The sequence below is a fragment of the Mauremys reevesii genome, linkage group 10, assembly GCF_016161935.1.
Source record: "Mauremys reevesii isolate NIE-2019 linkage group 10, ASM1616193v1, whole genome shotgun sequence".
In the NCBI taxonomy this organism is placed as follows: domain Eukaryota; kingdom Metazoa; phylum Chordata; order Testudines; family Geoemydidae; genus Mauremys; species Mauremys reevesii.
The window spans coordinates 22433760-22454616 of NC_052632.1; the positions used below are offsets into that span (position 1 = coordinate 22433760).

Sequence of the window (20857 nt, forward strand, 5' to 3'; positions counted from 1 at the left end):
ATTTGTATCAATATCAGTATGTCTCAGGTAGTAGCACTTTCATCTCTTGGTCAGAAGATTTTGTATTGTTCAAGTGTTCAAACAGGCTTCGGACTAATAACGAAAGCTTGTAATTTACTGGCTGTTTTATGTGAATAACTGCCCGTTGGTGGATGGAAAAATCAGTCTGCTCAAACCTATGGAGCAGTGAGTTTAATCTTTTTTTCATTTGCAGACCCCTAAAAAATTTCAAATGGAGCTGCAGACCCTTTTGGAAATCTTAGACAGTCTGTGGGTCCTCTGGGGTTGGCAGACCAGAGGTTGAAAACTACTGCTATGCTAGATATAAGATTTAATGCCAGTTGACAGATTATCCCTAAGCTTACATGCTTGAGGACCGAGTTTTTGGAGTGTCAACATGCTGTATGTTTGCAAAATATCTGGCAATCCTGGAGGATATGTGCATTCAGCTACAGGACATCATTATGACTGGCACCCAATTATTGGATCTGAAATCTTTAAAACTGCAGAATGTCGAGCTTCGCTTAACTGGGACTGGTTGAATGCTTACTCAGGTGGTTGTTACAATGAAAGAAACACCGTCTTTCAGAAGAAGCAGTAAAATAAGTTTCCTTTTTTCTGTTCCAAGTGGTTGTTAAAAGTCCCATGGCACTTTTCAAAACCAGTAGAGGGATTAACCCAAGTGTTTTACCATCTTTCCATGTATGAATTTTTAAAAAAAACCCTTGTGTTCTAATGATGAACATTTGTATGAGCTATTGCTGTATGGTTAATGGTGGCTGTTTGCCTATAAAGTCACTGTAGCATGAGTGACTCCTAGCTATATCAGTTTGAAATACTGTACCTTCAGCATGCAACATACTATGTAATTCTGATTCTAGTTTGTGTTGCTCTGGGAAGGGTTTTTTTTTCCATTAAGAAACTCTCTTTATTAAGCTATGACGTATACCGATGAGAAAGATAAACACATACCGTCAGTCAAACAATAGCAGTCTTATTTGATTTTCAAACTAATTGTTTAAATTATGAATGTACTGAAATGGCTAAATATGATAGCTTCCTGATCAATGCTAAAGCTCTGGTATTGTTTTTCTCGCTAATTCCCTAATCAAATGACCTAAAAGCTTAGCAATAGAGGTTTCTATTCCTGAATAGCTGTCCAGTGTAAAACTGCATATTTGCGCGAATTATTACTGTAATTTGAAACAAAAAATCCCAAAACATGGCAAGGAAGAGCATACAGTCTGTCCAGCATAATACTTGTATGAGCCTATCGATGTCCATCATGACAATATTTTGAGTATAACAAAATCCTTTATAAAACCATAAGTCTTAGTCACATAGGCATACAAAGGGTTAAAATACAATCTAAGATCACACTGTGATTTGTCTGTTTCCTTAGGAAAATATCAACTACATGAGCCACATTCTGCTTTCAGGTGCATGAACATGCAGCTCCCGCTGAGTCAGAGTTTCTAAAATGGGTATTTTAACATTTGACGATTATGACGAAAATGCACAGAGGGCATTTCTCAGCCCAGGTTTACACAGCAGTAAGGGGCTAAGACAGAGGAGCTCCACGTGGCTGAACAAACTGGATGTAGACCAGGCCAGCCAAGTCTATCACCTCTCCTGATGATGTCTGCATGTATGGCAGTTTGTTGGGCATCACCACAGCCTTTACTCCAGTGTGGGCACAGAGGCTGGGTGGCTGTGTATTTGACATGGCTACATCTCTGGGGTCCATCAAGATTCATGGAAGTGCCTGTAGAAATACTGAGGGTTTCATGCCACAAACACACTTGAGGCAGGATTCTGTCCCAAGGTAATAAGAGAAAAGGTTCTGTACTACAAGATAGTACTAACCTCTGCAATACTTGAACCTTACCATGTTTTCCGATGTTAGTCTACTAACTTCAAGTCGGATGCTGTCATTTATGTCATTTTCCTCCCTAAACAACTTTTGTAAATGGATAATTTCTTGACTAAGATGTTCAACTTTAAAGTTCAAAGCTTCAATCTCCTTTTCATAGTTCTCTTTCTGAGACTGGAATTGGCTTTCCAACACTCTGTTAAAAAACAAAAATTGGAAGCTACAGACAGAGTATGACTTTGGCAGCAATATGCTTTCTCCCAGGGCCAAGACAAAACCAATGTGAAAACAAGGCACAGTGTTAACATAGAGCTGTAACAACTCCAGTATCTGAACACCCCGGGAATTCAGACCAATGATGATATCCCAAAACACACACACACACACACACACACACTTTGTTTCTCATTACAAGGGTTCAATCTAAACAGTTTTTAGTTTTATGTTATAGTTTATGACTATACAGTTCAAAGCTATTCAGTTATCTCATTTCCTGATATGCATGCAATGTATTGTTCATGTCTGTAAACAGAGATTTCATTGAACAACTTCAGAACCTTTAAAGAAACATCACCACGTGCAGACATGTAAATCAGAGAAAGTAACCATTTCAGGTGGATTAAGGACCTCCATGGTAAAATACAGAACACACAAATTATGTGCAGTATGGTTTTACCCCAAAATAAATGGATTTCACTAGTAACACTTGTTCTTAAAGGCTTCTGAGTCAAAAATCTTTCCTTTTTCTAGCTGTACAATACTAAACAAAAGCTATATGACTGGTTTCAAACAAGCTCAGAGAAAGTTTTCTTGTACACAATATATCCACCAAGACAGTCCGAACTTTTTTGTTCCTTTCAGCCCATGGCTCTCCACTCAAGAGACTGGGTTTCTCATCAAAACATTAAGATTTATGGAGATTAGTCTCATGCATCCCCATGGAAAGTTCTCTAGCTATTAAAAAATACCCATATGCTTCTAATGCTTGCACTATTAAAATACCATCCTTACTTAATGTTTATAATGCCCAATCCTGCAAGTTTTATTCATGAGTAATTTTTTATTCATGCATTTGTCCCACTGACTTCATAACAATGCGACTTGCTGGACTGAGCCCTAAACTATTCCGCTATTAGGCAACGCTTGTTCACTTGTTAATGATGCTTTCATTACAATACTGTAAGACCAGTTTCCTTATTACTGTCCCTTACCGTTTATCCTCTGAATCTCAGACTAGAATTATGAACATTACATTATTACATTACATGACATAATTAAACTAACCTCGTGGCTTTTTTCAGGCCCTCATAAGCAAACCAAAGTTCTCCATCTTCATTTAAATGTTCCAAATCTTCTATGGACAGCCTGAAGCACAAGGCAAGACAATATAAAATGTGTATGGAAGAAGAAATTAAATCTCTTAAAAGTACGACGTTTGTTTCTGAAATTTTAAAAAGCTTAGAAAAAAATATATTTTACCTGCTTCTTACGGCTTCAACATCATAGCTCTCAATAAATTGTTTTGCAACTTCGGACACCTTTTCTGAAAATAAACATCATTATATAAAGAATGAATTTTCAGATTATATATGTCATACAAATAATCACATCAGCCTCTTTCTAAACCAGCCAAGTTCTTTGCTGGTGGATGATGCATATACTTAATTTAACTAAGGAGTGCAATCCAGGGACTTCGTTCTAGCCTTACCTCTTTATGGATATCTAGGTAGGTACAAATGCCAAGGATGCTGTCTATCATTTGCACTTGATATGAAAGTTATGTCCTTTCCTTCTGAATTTGGACCTTGCTGGAGTGAGTTATCCACATCTTTGCTATTTAGTGCTTTGATTACTGCACGATGATTTACATGGAGGCTGCATCTTTAAGATATTAGGTGCTGCAGCGAATGTAGAAAGTGGCAGCACTCGTTAAGCAGCATTTCTCACAGTCTCTGGTGAAGTACATACCTAACTTTAAGAATGCAAGTAATCCTTTGACTACTCATGTGCTTTAGGCATGTGTTTAAGTGCCTTGCTGAATCAGGACTAGAGAGCATATTATAACCATGCTCTGAGTTGTACTAGCTACTTATTCATTTCTGAGTTAAATTCAAGGTGTTAGTTTTGATCTGTTAATGGGTTGAGTGCTGGCTGGCTGAGACACCAACTCTACTGTCATGTGATCGCAAAACAAGGCCAATCATCTGAGACATCTGAGTTAATAATACTGTTTAAATGAGAGAGGACTGAGAGCAGATGTTCTTGGTGAGGAGTCCCTGGTGTTGGTATTCATTCAGCATGCAGCAATACTCACCTGTTTTCCTCAGGCTTTTTCTGGTGGAAGATAATGTGGCTGATGGGATGGAGTTCATGCTGGGTTTGGGCAGGGGGATTTAGTTGTTTTTGTGTGTGTGTGTGTGTTTTTTTTTGTTTTGTTTTTTAATGTCTGTTTGAGAAGTTTTGATCTGAGTGTTTTTACTTTTTATAATATATCTAGAAAAAACAACACAACTAAAACATATACATTTAATCAATTAAAACAGAATAATAAATGTCTGTAAATGCTCTGAATTTCATAGTTGTCAATTACCTCTCATTTCTCGCTTCTGGGATTGGACCTGCTTTTCCACATCCATTTTCTGTGTCTGGAGCAGTTCAATTTCCTTTTGCAATTCAGGTATCATCTAAATTGGACAATTTTTTCCGAATGAGATGGAGCCCAATGAGATAAAAATGAGTGACTAAGATGGGCCAGATATCAACTAAGTTGTAAACAGTATTATAATTAACAATGGTTTGACCAGCATGCCACAAGATTTAAAATGTGTTCTGTTTAAATCAGTCTAGTCAGCTGTCCCAAATATTCTCCTATATGAGAGAACCTAATAGTAAGATTCTGACACAGCACATACATATAGTTTATTCTACAATATTTGACTCGAAGGAAGAATATTTTGCTTTTTTAAACACACACAAACAGGTTCTGTTTACAAAAGGGAATAAATTATATTTAGGAAATATTTTAATGGACAAATGTTTAAGGTCCAATTCAGTCCTCCAATATATATTTGCACTGTTCTCACTGGCTACATTTGAAGTTGTGCTTATTCTGAGGGCAGAATTAGGTTATAAATATTCCTTTCAGCAGGACAATAGATACAGGTTTTCTTGTTGTTTTGTTTTTAGTTGATAGTTGTGAGAAGTGCAATTTTCAGATTTTACACTCATATAAATGTACTAACCAGCTGCCATTTGTGAAAATGAGAGTAATTTTGTGTGTCTGGTTTTTCAATGTGCATTGAAACCAAATATACACTATTGCCTCAATCAATCAGATTTTACCAACCACAACTTGCTTTAAAATGTACTGTACATAAAACAGCAAACCAGAAAAGATGGACTATTGATAAAGCACTGAAATTCTCTATTTGCAGTATGTAGAGAAGAAACTGAAATAAACTGGACCATCCCTGGTTTTGTTTACTTAAACATTCCTCCTACCTTTGCCTGTTTTTTAAGTTGTCCTACTTCCAGTTTTAAGTCATCCTGAATTATATGTTCTTCCTGAATTTGACCTTGCAGCTTAATTTTCTCTTCTCTGAGAGTCTTAATTTCTCCCTTTAATGACTCAATCTCTTTTTCATAGTCTTGCTTCTCATTTTGGAACTTTTTCTCAAGTATTCTGCATGGAATCAGAAAAAAAGCACTTTTTTAAAACCCATCTCCAGGTGAAAAAGTGTTTTGTTCTGTTTTTTTCATTTGATTTGCAGGTTTGAGGACCAAAGGCTATGGGTACGACTACACTTGAAACTATCACTGCAGCTTCAATTCTGTTTTTAGGGCGCTAGCTCAGTCAAAGCTAGCATGCATATGTCTACGTGAGTCAAAAATTACACCTGCAGTTCATATATAGATATAGCCGTTGAAACAGGACCAGCTGGAATGATGGCCAAGTGCGCCCTTCAACTGAAAAAAGCATAAAATGTATAAGGAGTAAAAAAATATTAGGCGGGACTAAAAATAGAGGGGAAATAACATCAACTATTAATATCACTTACTGACCTAATAACCAGGAATGGAAAAGAAACCAACCTTTTAATGTACAGAAAGTTACTAAAAGAATCTGTGTAGCCGTACCCCGAGCCAGTAATACAGTGCAAGAGTCCTTGTCTTTCCTGCTAGCTGCCTGTGAGACCCAGGCCTTGTCTACACTACACAGGACATTTGATCTAAGCTACGCAATTTGAGTTACTTGAATACCGTAACTCAAATCGACGTAGCTTAGATCTACTTACCGCAGGGTCCACACTATGTGATGTTGACGGGAGACACTCTCCCATCAACTCCCCCTACTCTTCTCGATCTGGTGGAGTACAGGAGTTGACGGGAGAGTGATCCACGGTCAATTTAGCGGGTCTTCACTAGACCCGCTAAATCGATTGCCGATGCATTGATCCCCCAGTAAGTGTAGACAAGCCCTCAGACTGGCTTGCAAGGTCAGAGGGAATTGGAGAAAAAGGAAAGATTGGAAGAGTAGGAGGAAGAGCCTCATTGCATGCTGCAAACTGACTTGTAGCTGGAATCAGATACACCTGAGAAGGACACAGGGTTTCTAACTTTTGGGGAGGTTGAGTAACCACATTTCCCTGTATTTTAAGAGATGTCTTTTATTTGGTGCCTAATGTTCTACAAATCATATCCATGAAGGAGCTACTGTGAAGCATCTTATCAGATAAAAAGTATGTTTTCCAAGCAACAATCATACAAAAGGTCATAATGTGCGGACGATCTACGTGGTTTTGTGACACAAATGGAAACACTGTGGGTAGTGAGGGCCCATGCCTTAAAACTAAGCTTTGTCCTGTATTTTCAAGCAAATGCCCTTTATTTCTTTGAAATGTTGGTGGTGAGAGAGAGAGAGAGAGTGTGAGTAAGTAAGTAACAGGAAGAGCTGGCTGTGGGCCTGACATATATAGGTCATGGAGAACTGAACAATTTTTGTGTTTACGTATGCATAATACATTTTCACAAAGAGAAAGAAAGGCAGAGAGAGTAAGAAAAATGTAGTTTTAAAACTACTAAACTTAAATTCCATACATTCTTTGTTTTTCTTCTTCTTGTACATCAGTAAACAGTTGTTTTGTGAGGTCATCCATTTTATCTGTGGAAAAATATTTTATATTTGAAGGCTCTTCATGCAACAGTGAACATTTAGAGTAAATTAAAAATTAAGATCATGAACATGAGTTTTTGTTTTAACAAGCAATTCTTTGGATAGTTTAGTTTTGAATTAACGTATCACATATAACCACATTAATCCTGAGCTGCAGGACCACAGCATAAGCAAGTTTTGACAAATCAACATGCTATGGGTTCTAAAATATAATTACAGATTTTGATTCCATGTGCTAACTTTTCAAGAGAATTTGGATTTTTAAGAGCAACATATTAAAAGAATCAAGCAAAGAGAAGAGTTTTGAAGGAAATGTTATAAGCTCCCTCAGAGACGAGAGGCAAGGGAGAGAGGAAAGCTTCTGTTCCTACATAGATGGACTCTATTCTAGAGTCTGGGCACTACGTACCCTAAATAGAGCATTTCAGAGATGAGTAAGTAAAGGTCAGATGTTCAACTATAAACAAACAGACGCAGCTCTAAGGACTTCAAAAAGAGCTATGCCCATTTACACCTGCTGAGGAGCTGGCTTTATCACTTTTTTCCACTGCAGCTTTGTAAAGCTGCTCTACATCTGCTTTCTTATTGTACCTTTCATTTCCTTGGTTTCCTCTTGGAGCTTCTGTTCTAAGAATGTTTTCTGTTCTTGCAGTTCTGCATTCTGTTTCTCAAGTTTTGAGAGTTTCTGCAAACATAAGACGTTAATAAAATACACAAATTAACAAGGAACAAAAAAAATCTCATTAAAACTGAGGGCTTACAGTTTAAAGGAAACTGAAGACTTTGTTGGAAGTTGCAGATGCTTAACAACTCTCAGGATTGGGCACTATATAAACCCATTGTCACAGTAACTAAAAGACTTAATAAATTATCTTATATTGCAACCACCACCAGGAACAGGAAGATTAACCTGTTCAGTGTCCTCCTTATATTTCTTTCCTTTTTCCTCAGAGGTTTTCTTTTGTGTCGCTAACTTTTCAAGCTCTAATTCAAGTTTCTGGATTGTATCTAGGTCATTTGCATGAGTCGAAGCCAGGTGAGTCAGCCTCTCCAGTAAGCCATGATTTTCTTTGTTCTAAAAGGAGTAAACATAGGTTAATATTAAACCAAATTAAAGTTTTGTTCCATTCTGTTTAGTAACTTACATTATTAGTATAATACACACAGACATTTCCCTTCCCAAAACAGTTGCAACAGGTTCTGCTCTATCCCTCCATCAGTTACCAAAGCCCACCTTTTGTGTCTTTCATTGGAAATCTCTTAAAAAATTGAGAGAACAAATATTCAATTATTAAACTGGATTTTGAACACTGTATTAGTAAAGAATGACCTCTAGGAACAGAATCAAGTAATATTTGGACAACAAAAACAATTTACCACCTAACCTTGCCTCGGTTATGAGAAAACAGCTAATCTACTGCCTGACCCCTCCTCTTGCTCAATCATGTTCACAACAACCAGGGAAATTCTGTCTGAAAATGAGGTTAAAGCCATATTATAAAACCAGTTTGGCTAATATGGCTGTTAAAAAAATTGACCCTGAAAGAAAACCAGGCTAGAACCCCCAAAACAGGAAAAAGCATCTAAACAGAGTTGCAGCTAATATGGTTCTGATCCCAGTGTGAACAGGATCAAAGAGATGTGACTGAACAATTGTAGCATATATAGGAACTGCCACCCCAGATCTAACCATTGGCCCTTCTAGTCCAGAATCCCAATGTCAAAAGGGGCCAGTACCAAATGCTTCAAAAAGGTACAAGGAAGCCCCATAATGGACAAATATAGAATAGTGTGCCTGTATGGGAAGACAATTTGTGATTGTTTTATGCCCTTATCACGGTCCATATCCCTTATGCAAATTTTTCTTGTCTAATGAACTGCAGATGATATTATTAGTGTAAATGTCTAATTCCCAATGTGACTGATTCGCAATAAAAGAAATGCATTGAAAGAAAAATTAATACAGAACATGAATGGATTCTTGTCATCTACCTGGTCTTCTAGTTTCTTCTGCAGTCGCTGAACTCTGTACGAAAGCTGGATATTCAACACAAATCGCCGAATATTCTGAAATCTGCGTCTTGCAAGCCAAGCACGGGCATATTTTTGAAGGATTACAGCCTTGTGTTCCTTGAGCATCTTTAAAACAAGAGAGCAACAAACTCCTACAATTATCTGGTGGATCAACCAACACCTGTTCAGATGTTCTGTGATTCTATCTACAGGGATAAATGACCATGTTAGGATTTTAACACTTAAAATAGAAACATATTCAAATAGCACATCCAAACCATTGGACTAATCAAAGCACACCACCTCCAACATTTTAAAAATTGAAAAGTGCTTGAAATTATGAGGTAATAAACTAGAACATTTCATCCACATGCTGAAGTATTCAAGAGTACCTCATGTCAAAGATGCAGCATTAAGCATCACTAGTGTTTGCCTCCTCCGTTTTATAACACAAAAGTTCCCAAACACTAGGATCTTGGTCAATTCTTAAATGGCTGTACCTTTTGGAATTTCTTCCTTGCTAGAAATCCTCGCACGTAAGCTTGAATTGTTATAGCAGCCACATGGATGAGCTGGCAAAGTTTACGGACTATATATCCCCGACAGTACTTCTGAATAATTATAGCCGCCCATGCTTGCTTTAGAGCTGTAGCAGTGATAGCTTGCCTTAATTAGAAAGAAAATAAAGTTATTTTTAATTGATATTAGACTCCTTGTGCTCATCCTCTCAAGTCCCAAAGGTTGGAGCAAAAAGGATAAGGTGACTATCATTATGTGGGACCAATACTTCTAACTAAATGAAGCATCTATAATCTCAGTTTCATAAGTCAACATTTGTAATGTAAGTAATTTAAAATGATAGAAGTGAGGTCTCGCAGATGGAGGAGAATTTGGGTCTAAAATTAGGGGTGTTCTCTACTCTGAGGTAGATTCACATTAAGTAACATTTTAATTTGGACTATTTCTGAAAACAAGTCTAACATACAGAGCCAAATTGTGACTCAAGTGCCAAGTGGGCACAGAGCCGTGTTGCTTGGTCAGGCTCAGCCCACGCGCGCAGAGTGCTAATCAAATCCTGTGGGGGGGGGGGGAAGCCCCTCTGAGGGGCATCTATGGTGTTTCCAGTATTCCAGCTTCCTTCACAGCCACATACAGAGTTGGGTTCAGCGGGGAGTGACATCTGGGGAGCCTGTGTTCCCCCCGCTATCCTGTTAGGCAGCTGGTCCCCCTCACTGTGACAGCTGGGGAAAATAATCAGTAAGGGAGACTGTGAAGGGGCCAGGCTGCTGCACTGGATGACAGCTCTTAAATGCAGTGGATAACCATGGAACAGGAGCCCATTGCCCTGAAGACACCTTCCTCCCTGACCAATCTCAGCGGAGTGGGCAGAAGAACATCCCAGACCTTTCCAACCCCACACAATTGTCTTTGAAACCTCCCATTTCCAGCCATAGTTCTCCCTGACAGCATGTTCTATGTGGGTTTTTTACAGCCTCAGAGTTGCAAAAGCTTTCATGGTCCCGGCACACAGGAGGGTGTGGGACATCAAGGGAACAGGAAGCCAGTATGTGTGGCCTCCCTGACCCCTTCTAGGTTTCTGAAGCGGATCAGTTACTTTGGACCCACTAGTAAGCCACTCAGCATCAGTCAGGGGGCTCCCTTATGTGTTATTTAGGGGTACCTAGACCTCCAGAGATATGCCCACAGCATTTGAAATTTGACAGAGTACTTCCTGAATATCTATATAAGAACTCGGGCATTTTCAGGTCCATATCTACATTCAACAGCCAAATGGTAACCTGGATTACAATTTTAACCTCTCCCCCATATTTACACTTGCATGTAAATGCCAGGCATGAGTCTGAGCTCGTCACATGTGCCCTCATAGCAAACTGATTTGTTATGAAGTACCGTACAGCCCGCTGTCCACGGAAGTACTGCTGTATTGTAACAGCTGCTTGTTTTATACGGAGGAATTTCTTCCGTTGATGCCAGCTTCGAACGTTCTTTTGGATCACGATGCACGCTTGTCTCAGTTTATCTGACCGCAGTTTTTCTAAATAAGCAACCTGCCCTGCTCTAAAGAAAATTTTTGTTCTCCCAAATTGATACTGGTTAGGATCCTGCAAAAGAAAACCAAAGATTTATAATCTGCAATCTTCTTCTCCTTTTTGGGGGGCAGTGGGACGGGTGTAAATAACTGTAGCCTAGCTATGCCAAAATGTCAGAAACACAGAAATGACAAGCATCCTCCTTACGGATTTGGGGAAATATTTGATCTCTGTGCTCACTCCACAATCTCTCTGCTTCAAAAAATAGGGACCTAAATGCTAAAAGAGACTGAGGAATTTGCATAGGGTCAGTTTTATATATTTTTAGTCACACAGCACTTTTCATACAACTACATCTCAAAGCACTTTACAAACTATGGCCAGTTACACCATTAACTGACTCTGAAGGCAGCTTCTGGCTCGATGTATTTATACTTCAGCTGAAGTTCAGTCACCTCTAAGCTGAAGGATTACAAGTAACTGGTGTAATGTGAATATACATCACACAGGAGTGATGGAAGAGAGGGAAGAAAATATTTTCGGCCAGGGATAGCCTAGGTGCAAAATGTGACATGGGATCCTTAATGTTTAGAGCAGGTAGGCTGCTTAAGTTGAAAGAAGCCACATACAGTAAACCGCAAGGAACTCAATTATCCACTTCAAGAGAATGGAAAGCTGAGCTGAACTTGCTAGGATTAAAGCTTTGGCTTCAGAGAGTTTGATTGCAAGATAACACATTCTTAGAACGGTACTGCACTTTACTGTATTCCATCATGCAATGCCCATTAGAATATATAAAAAAAATAAATACTTAGCATGCATGTAGCACTTTCTTTTCATTGATCTAAAATGCTTTACAAAGATAGGTAAAGTATCATTATATCTATCTATTTTACAGATGGGGAATCAGAGGTGCAGAAAGGTTAAATAATTTGCTCACACTGAATCAGTGGCTGATGGAAAAGAACAAAGGCCCTGTGCTCAATCCACTACACCACAGCTGATTAAATGACCTACCTAATAATAAGGTAAATAATATTTAAATCATCATTCATATTTAAAGAGTAAATACTTTTGTGAATTGGATTTATAATTAAAGCTGCGAGTCTGTCACAGAGATCATGGATTCCGTGACTTTCTGGGACCTCCGTGACTTCTGCAGGTGTGGCTGACCCCAGGGCTGCCCAAGCAGCTGGCCCCAGCCGCACTGGCCATGGCCCTGGGCTCAAACTTCTCGGGCAGCTGGACCTGGGACCACTCAAGCAGTGGCCAGGGTAACTGGCCCCGGGGGCCATCCCGGAGCAGCGGTCGCCCTGGAGGCTGTCGGAGCAGTATTCCCCAGGGTCCTCGGAGCAGCGGTGCCCCGGGTTCCCAGGAGCAGCTAAGTTTTAGTCAGGGGTATTTATAGTATAAGTCATGCACAGGTCATGGGCCATGAATTTTTGTTTATTGCCCATGATCAGTCCATGACTTTTACTAAAATACCCATGACTAAATCATAGCCTTATTTATAACAGATGACAGCACAGAGCAGAAACGCTAACCTGGATTAGCCGCTGCAAAACAGTCTTGCAAATCTTTTTCTTGTCACTTAAAGAGAGTTCATTCTGCGTCATGAGAATGCTGTAACGGCTGAAAAATTCAATGTAAGTCCACCTATAAAATGAAAAATTGGTGAATGTAAATTCTTTCATCAGATCTAAATATACATATTCAAGAAAAAGGAGCAGTCATGTACCTGGATGGATAGCTTTGGGCACTAATTCGAATGGTTTCCAAAACACCACATGCTCGCAGTTGTTGCGCCACCCTTTTTGAGTCAAACCTAAGGGAACAGAACTTGTACATTATTTTCTTCCAGTTTTTATATGCCATATTTAACTATAATGATTGTACTTCTTGCAAAGATTAGTACCTGTATGCATAATTGGAGATATCACAGTTTAATTAAGAGGTTCTTTATCAACAAAACAAAATTGTAGGTGTTAAATATTTCTGAATTATAGAATAATGTCCTACACACTCTCTCTCTCTATATATATATACACACACACACACACACACACACCCCTTTTATATTAAGGACCTAGTCCTGCAAACACTACTGAGTGTAGAATTTAGTACCCACTGATCAAGTGTTTGGAAGATCTGGCCATACAACAATGTATTTCATTTCTAGGATTTCTGGTATCAGAATTTATTTATAAAAATGGTATTTAATGGAATTAATACTTCTTTGATGATATTTAGATCAAATGAAGAAATATAAACCATTTTGTATTTCTATTCATGCCTGAAGCACTCAAGGTCCCAAGGGAGTTTTCAGGATATCTTATGTCTGACCCAAATTCTTTATTTGGAAAAAACACATGGAAATTAAACTTCAGGGCTTCCTCCCAAAAGACAAATGAGCAATACATTTATTTTTCTCTTACAGAGGCTTTGTTCCCTTCAGTACTAAACTTGAAAGTGTATATTATCAAATGGCACAGAATCAGACAGTATTCTCAATATATAACATACATACAGGTGAATTCTCACTAGCAACTTTAATAAAGTGTTTTATGTTTTCAAAGTCTATTTAAGCACTCCTTAGAATGCCAATTCCTGAACAACAGATCTTTGTGGCTGTGTAACATGGTACCACAAAGGCAGAATTAGGGTGTATATCTCCCTTGTCAATGCATGTATCTGTCAGCACTACTAACAGACATCATATCTCTGAGCCAAGAGATTTTCCTTATCTCGCCACATGAAACTCATTAATGGTTGCATGCATGCTTGTTGTGATTAAAGTCTACTCCAATTTAAAAGCTATTGGTAGCAGTGCTGGCTATGGGAATTCTGAAACACTTGACATACACATAACATTAAGAATGCTCTTCTTATTCACAACTATTTCAGTGCGTGTAGTAAGTATTTTGGGAAGGCGGCAAACATTTTGGATGTGATTGACATTGCGCATAGAAACATTCATAGAAAAGAGCTAACACCTTTATAAATGTTTTTGTTAAAAGGGAGGCTAGTATGAAGTAGCGATGACTTCTCCCAGAAACCCAACTATACTAATCCATGTCACAGAAAATCCAGCACACCCATACAAAATATCTACCCACCTAAAACTAAAATGGTCAGTGTTCCCGCCAAAAATATTATAGCAAAAAACCCCACAAACAAACGAACAAAAAACAACGTGGCTTGAAACCTTTTAACTCAGAGAATTTTCCAGTGACTTAATAACTATGGCCAGGTGAACCATGTAACATTCATTATTTATATAAAAATATTAAACTGTTTTATTTTAGTAATCTTTACAGGAATAAAATACATTCTGTAAGTAAACTTCAGCTAATAACACTTTACTGATATTTGGCTAATCTGAAAAATAAGACTATATATATTCAATCTTAGAATACTGCTTTATATTAAAGATAACATAGTATTTCAATAGCACCAGTGTACTCACTCAAATGGTAACTTCTCATCATTTGGCTTTATGCACCGTACATAGTGAGGAGTGGTTGCATTAAGTGTTTCCATAAGTAAATACAAAGAACTGCGGAACTAGAAAATATTAAGGTTAAATTAGTTAAATTGTTACATTCCCATCAAAGTAATTCATATTTGATTTTTGATTCTGAATTAGTCTAACTAGAAACTGTGACAAAAATATAGACAGCAGTCCTTTCAGAGTTCTGATCATTAAAATGTTGACACTATTTACCCTGAATGTTTTCACACACAAATACACAAACACACCCACTCGCATACAAAACTGGGATACTGGTAGCTGGGGCTATCCCTAGCTGTACAGCACACTAGACATCCTAGAATAATGTTTCTAAATACCATAGTACCAGATACGCACTTAGGAATAAATCTGAATCTCACACCCCCAAGTACAAATTCCTGAATGCCCACACTTCACCAATATTTTCTACTTCATAGAATCATAGACCCATATGGTCAGAAGGGACTGCAAAGGTCATCTAGTCTAGCCCCCTGCCAAGATGCAGGATTTGTTGTGTCTAAAAAAAGTGCTGTTTTAGGAGGAACATTGAAGCGTCATGGCCACCGCCTCTTGGCTGATGTCGGGGACTGAACTGGAAACCTCTAGGGCAGGGGTTCTCAAACTTGATTGCACCGCGACCCCCTTCCAACAACAAAAATTACTACAAGATCCCAGGAGGAGAGAATGAAGCCTGAACCAGCCCAAGCCCTGCCACACTGGGTGGGTGAGGCCAAACCCAAAGGGCTTGAAGCCCCAGGCGGCGTGGGGATGAGGCTGTTACCTGTGTCCCGCTGCCCTTGGGCTTCAGCTTTGGCCTCGGGCAGTGGGGCTGGGGCTTCAGCCTCAGGTCCCAGCAAGTCTAAGCCAGCCCGGGCGACCCCATTAAAATGGGACCACAACCCACTTTGGGGTCCCGACCCACCGTTTGAGAACCGCTGCTCTATAGTTAAAAACGTGAGTCTTTAGAGCTTGAGCTAAACGCTATACCTTACTGCCAACCGTCGTCCGGAACTGTTTGTTAGGTGGCTTGACCACCGTTTTTGCAGATTTGACTGTTATAGTTGACCGGAAGGGTGAAATGGGCACTGGATGGTCTCGAAAAAAGTCTGCACACAGATGAAACTAAAAGCGTAAAAGAAAGGATCACAGTTAACACTGTAAGTAACTGTAATAATGTTTTAATATAAGAATTCTAATAATGGATGTACAGGACAGAAAAGACATGGTTAGTCTCAGATCTTACACCAAATCTTGTAGTTTTGAGACTGGACCCTTTGATTTAAGATTCATAACTAACTAGGAAGCAATTACTGCCAGACTTTATTTCACAAAGACCTGAAGCCTGCAATTAGACCTGCATGGAGTCTCACTGACATCAGTGGAATTGTTTGAGGGTACAGGGATACTCGCGTGGACATGATTACATGACTGGGTTAAATTCAGACTATTTAAAAAAGGTTATTTAAAATTAATAATTTGTTTTTCTTTGTCAGCTTAAGTTAGATTCTGAATAATAGAGCTACATTGTCAAGAGTAGTAGGCCAAAAAGTGATAAAGCTCTTTGACTTTCAAGCAGATGTAAGGTGAAAACAAATGTAATTCTTTCTACGCCTTTCCAATATTTTTGTCCCCTTTAAAAATAATCAGTGCCAGCAGACATAAGCTACACAACAGATCAATTTGCATACACCTCAAGAAAAAAAAAAGCAGTTTTAATAAACTGAGATTTCAGTTTCAAGCTTCAAAAGATTGTTTATGAAGAACATTATACAAAAATACTTGAAAATATTAACTTGCAGGGCAACTATACATAAGAATCAGACTAAACAGTGTTCTTTTAACTTGCAGTGTCACTTTGAAATTAAAAGTATACAGTTTGGAATTATTTTAGATCCATTGTAAGAGTTTTCAGGTATAGCATTTTTAATTTAATAACATTAGATCAAAGTATTTTCATCTTAATCTTTATTCATATTCCACAAGAATTCTGGTATCTCTGATAGAATAATCAGCCATGATGAATTTACTAACCTTGCTGTTTCTCAAAATGTCAATCAATACTTCATACACTGTATCTCTGTTTTTTTCCAGAAATCCTTCTGATTTGTACTCTACCTGTGCAAAAAAGTGAAATTAGTAATCAAAACAGCAACAACATGAAAAATTAATGAAAGGAATTTCTTTTACCCCTGGTACTGGAGGTGGGGTGGGGAGAGCTTGGTGGGGCTGGCAGGCTCCCTACCCAGCTCTGTGTGTCCTTGCAGCTCCTAGGGAGAGAGAAAGCCGGGGGCTCTGCACACTGCTCCCGCCACAAGCGCCAGCTCCGCAGCTCCCATTGGCCGGGAACTGCAGCCAAGGGGAGCGGCGGGGGCAGGGCCTGCAGGCACGGAGTCCTCTGGCCCCTCCACCTAGGAGCTGCAGAGATATGCTGGTGGGACCCCCCACCCCAATGTAAGCACAGCCCCACACCCCAGCCCCCTAAGTCAGCCCCTGAGCCAGCACCAGCCACTACAGAAGTCAAAGAGGTCACAAAGTCATGGAATCTGTGACTTTCATGACCTCCGTGACAGACACGCAGCCTTACCCATAGCTAATAAATATATGATAAAATAGTAACGTATATTGAATACAGCTTATAAAGATGGCACATGTACATTTTACATTTTAATAGATTTTTTTCCTTGCTGAATGTTGTGCTGGTTGAAAAATGGTGAAATAATACAATAAAATATACACCTACCTTATCAGCAAAGTGCTGGATGATAAAAGATGTATTTGACATTTTGGGCTTTTGAAAGAATGGGTTCTTGTTGATATAGTTATTATATAGCTTTTGAAGCCAATTTTCATCAGTCCCCTGAGGTAACTATAAAAAAGCAAGCTGTGAGGCTGTTTAATAAAATACGGTTGGAATGTTATGCTATTCAAGCAACAGATATACAATGTGTTGTGATGATAAACAGCATCTGAGTTTTAATCTCTTTCAGAATAGCCAGAAATTCCCTTGGGAAAACCATTTTAAGAAGAAACAGTCCTATAAAGCAGCCCCAGTACATAACCTGAGAAAGTTCCGTGGGCAGGCAGACCTCCCTGCCATGAACACTGCTCCCTGTTCTGAAAGGGCAGAGGCAACATAATTCCAAATGAGGCATAATTTAGCTGCCCAAGAGATCTATGACAATCAAGCCAAGAGAATGGTATTGGGTGAATAGTAACTTTTTACCATCCTGCCTGCCGTGCTTGGGGTGGCGGAAAGCTAGAGCCGCCCCGACTTCATCAGCAAGGTGCTCATCTTCTTAATTTAAAAGGAATTAGATTATGGTTTAAACCACAAATTCTGCCTGAAACACAACCTGCAGAAATGTTTTCATACCAGTTCATAAGCATAAAAATTTAAAAATTACCAAGCACTCTTCATCTAGCAGCTCTAAAATGCCCATTTTAGCTTCAATAAGGTCAATGACTGGTTGGTTGTCATAAAAGTCTATAAGAGTCCATGGGATGTCTTCCTTCATATACTCCTCTTGTTCAAGTTTAAAGACATGCTATTAATGAAAAATGTCAACATTATGAAAAGCACGTTAACTCAGGAACAAAATATAGGCATTTGGAAAACAATGGCAAGGTAAAATATTTGTGTAACATGCACTAAAGTAAAGATCTGAAATAAGAAAATCTCTTTTCTAAGTATTGCTAATCTTTACAAAAAAAAGACACCAATCAACACATACAACTGCAGCAAAATATACATACATACCAGGTTAAATTGTTGTTGCAGTTTTTCATTAGCATAATTGATGCAAAACTGCTCAAAACTGTTCAAATCAAAAGTTTCAAATCTGAAATACATTTTAAAAATTAGGGGAAGATATTATTAAATAGGAAAAAAAATACACGATCACTTAAAAGTGAGTACTAATGTCCCTATGGGACTTTGAGAGAAACTGGCTGCTTATAAGTAAATTACTTCCTAAACTTTCCGTTTCTTAGGGTATGTCTACAGTACCAGATTAGTTCGATTTAACTTAATTCGAATTTGTGGAATCGACCTTACAAAGTCGAATTTGTGAGTCCACGCTTGCCCCGTTAGTGTCGACATTGGAAGCGGTGCACTGTGGGAAGCTATCCCACAGTTCCCGCAGTCCCCGCTGCCCATTTGAATTCTGGGATTTCCCCACAATGCATGCTGGGGGGAAAAATGTGTCGAGGGTGGTCTTGGGTAACTGTCATCATTCAACGTGCTTTCGGACGTCTCAAGGGGAGATGGAGGAGCTTACTGACTCGCTCAGATCTCAGCGAAACCAATATCCCCATTGTTATTGCAGCTTGCTGTGTGCTCCACAATCTCTGTGAGAGCAAGGGGGAGACTTTTATGGCGGGATGGGAGGTTGAGGCAAATCGCCTGGCTGCTGATTATGCTCAGCCAGACAGCCATGCAATTAGAAGAGCCCAGCGGGAAGCGCTGTGCATCCGGGAGGCTTTGAAAGCTAGGTTCCTCAGGGAGCAGGGTAACCTGTGACTGTTCAGTTTCTTTACAGAGAAGCTGAATCTGCCCCTGCTTCAGTTACTGTTGACTTTCTTCTGCGGTTACATACCCTGTTCACCATGTTTCCCCCCTTCCAACACACGTTTAAAAATAAAGTTAATGGAACATTGTTAATTAACAACGTTTTCTTTATTAATGAATTCGCGTTAAAGGGCTGAAACAGGGATGCAGACTGTGGTGGGTAGGGTGTGCAGTGATGTTAACACTGCTTCTACACTTGAGGAATGATAGGCTCCTGCTCCTAGAGTGGTCTGCAGTGCCGGACTGGTTGTTTCAACGGAGCCTGCCATCCCTCCTTTTTGGGACTCTGTGTGCAGGGGCTACGTGACCTTGTGGCGGGGGAGGACGGTTACAGATTCCCCTGCTGCGTGGCTCTGTGGTCCAGGACAAGGACCGCTGCATAAGTTCTGTAACCACCCTCCCATGCCACAAAGTCACGTACCCCCCACCCACACAGAACATGGAAAACACCTCCCAGACCGACCAGGGTGCCTACTGACTGCACTGTGTGTGTGAGACCTGCTGTTGATCCTGCCCCCGTGTCTGTACCCTGGTAAAGGTGACTGTCCTATGCAATTAACAACCCCCTCCCCCCTCCCCCTTCACAGACAGTCTTCTGTAGAAAAACTTGACGGAAATAGTAATTAACAGCAAACTACTTTTAATAATCAGCTACACAGTTAGGGGATGAAACTGGGATTGGGGCTTCGGTGAGCCAGGAAGGGAAGGACTTCTCAACATTTACGGAAGGACTTCTCAACATCTTGTATTTGTGCACTCTGCAGGGGTGCAGTGACAGTTTTCACGGCCCCCGTCGCCCCTCCTTCTTGTTACTTTGGGTGAGGGGGGTTTGGGACTTTGTGGCGGGGGAGGGCGGTTGCAGATACAGTGCAGGGGGGCTCTGTCCTCCTGCCTGCGGTCCTGCAGAACATCCACAAGGCGCCGGAGCATGTCATATTTTCCCTGGGCATTTCCTGTGTGGCTGGTCAGAACATCCAAGCTTGGACTGCTGTGGTGCACTGTGGGATAGCTCGGACTGCTGTGGTGCACTGTGGGATAGCTCCCGGAGCTACTAAGGTCTATTTCCGTCCACACATAGCCTAATTCGACATAGCCATGTCGAATTTAGCGCTACTCCCCTCGTCGGGGAGGAGTACAGAATTCGAACTAAAGAGCCTTCTAGGTCGAACTAATTAGCTTCCTGGTGTGGACGGGTGCATGATTAAGTCGAATTAATGCTGCTAAATTCGACAAACTCCTAGTGTAGACCAGGCCTTAGTGGCGGTCTACACTTACGGTGGTCTGTACAGTACAGACATTGCATGCCCAGCTAGCCTGGGTATAAACAGCAGAGTAGATGGTGAGACACTGCTTAACTGAGTAGAGCGTCCTACATGCCTGAACTCTACGCAATATAACCTACACAGCTCTCTACACGCTCAAGCAGAGCCTCCCATGTCTACACTGCTATTTTTAACCCTATTTTTAGCAGTGTAGTGTCCTGCTGCCAGAGCCTTTCCCCTCCGCAGCGAAAGATTCCAGCAGCAGGGAAAGTTTCTTCTCCTCACTGCCTCCCCCTTCCAGAACCTTTCCCTGCTGCCTCCCACTGCTGGAAACTTTCACTGCCCCATATAGCTACACACCGCAGTGAGAGTGGGCATAGCCTGCCTTTCACTGCAGTATGAAGCTA

The 20857-nt window shown here is 40.0% G+C and overlaps 1 protein-coding gene across 2 annotated transcripts in view; it reads right to left on the reverse strand.

The window, feature by feature from the left end:
- The window catches only part of MYO5C (myosin VC), a 55448-nt gene that overhangs the window by 15516 nt on the left and 19075 nt on the right, over positions 1-20857 (reverse strand). For both annotated transcript variants that reach the window (XM_039492801.1, XM_039492802.1), the window contains exons 11-29: positions 18379-18460; positions 18026-18166; positions 17362-17487; positions 16653-16736; positions 15609-15743; positions 14577-14674; positions 12849-12935; positions 12655-12766; positions 10971-11182; positions 9560-9725; positions 9039-9185; positions 7957-8121; positions 7638-7731; positions 6971-7034; positions 5375-5555; positions 4464-4557; positions 3353-3416; positions 3158-3238; positions 1889-2069 (exon numbers count right to left, since the gene is read on the reverse strand). In XM_039492801.1, coding sequence (XP_039348735.1) covers positions 1889-2069; positions 3158-3238; positions 3353-3416; positions 4464-4557; positions 5375-5555; positions 6971-7034; positions 7638-7731; positions 7957-8121; positions 9039-9185; positions 9560-9725; positions 10971-11182; positions 12655-12766; positions 12849-12935; positions 14577-14674; positions 15609-15743; positions 16653-16736; positions 17362-17487; positions 18026-18166; positions 18379-18460 — 2314 coding nt within the window. The remainder of the gene's footprint in view (positions 1-1888; positions 2070-3157; positions 3239-3352; positions 3417-4463; positions 4558-5374; positions 5556-6970; positions 7035-7637; positions 7732-7956; positions 8122-9038; positions 9186-9559; positions 9726-10970; positions 11183-12654; positions 12767-12848; positions 12936-14576; positions 14675-15608; positions 15744-16652; positions 16737-17361; positions 17488-18025; positions 18167-18378; positions 18461-20857) is intronic.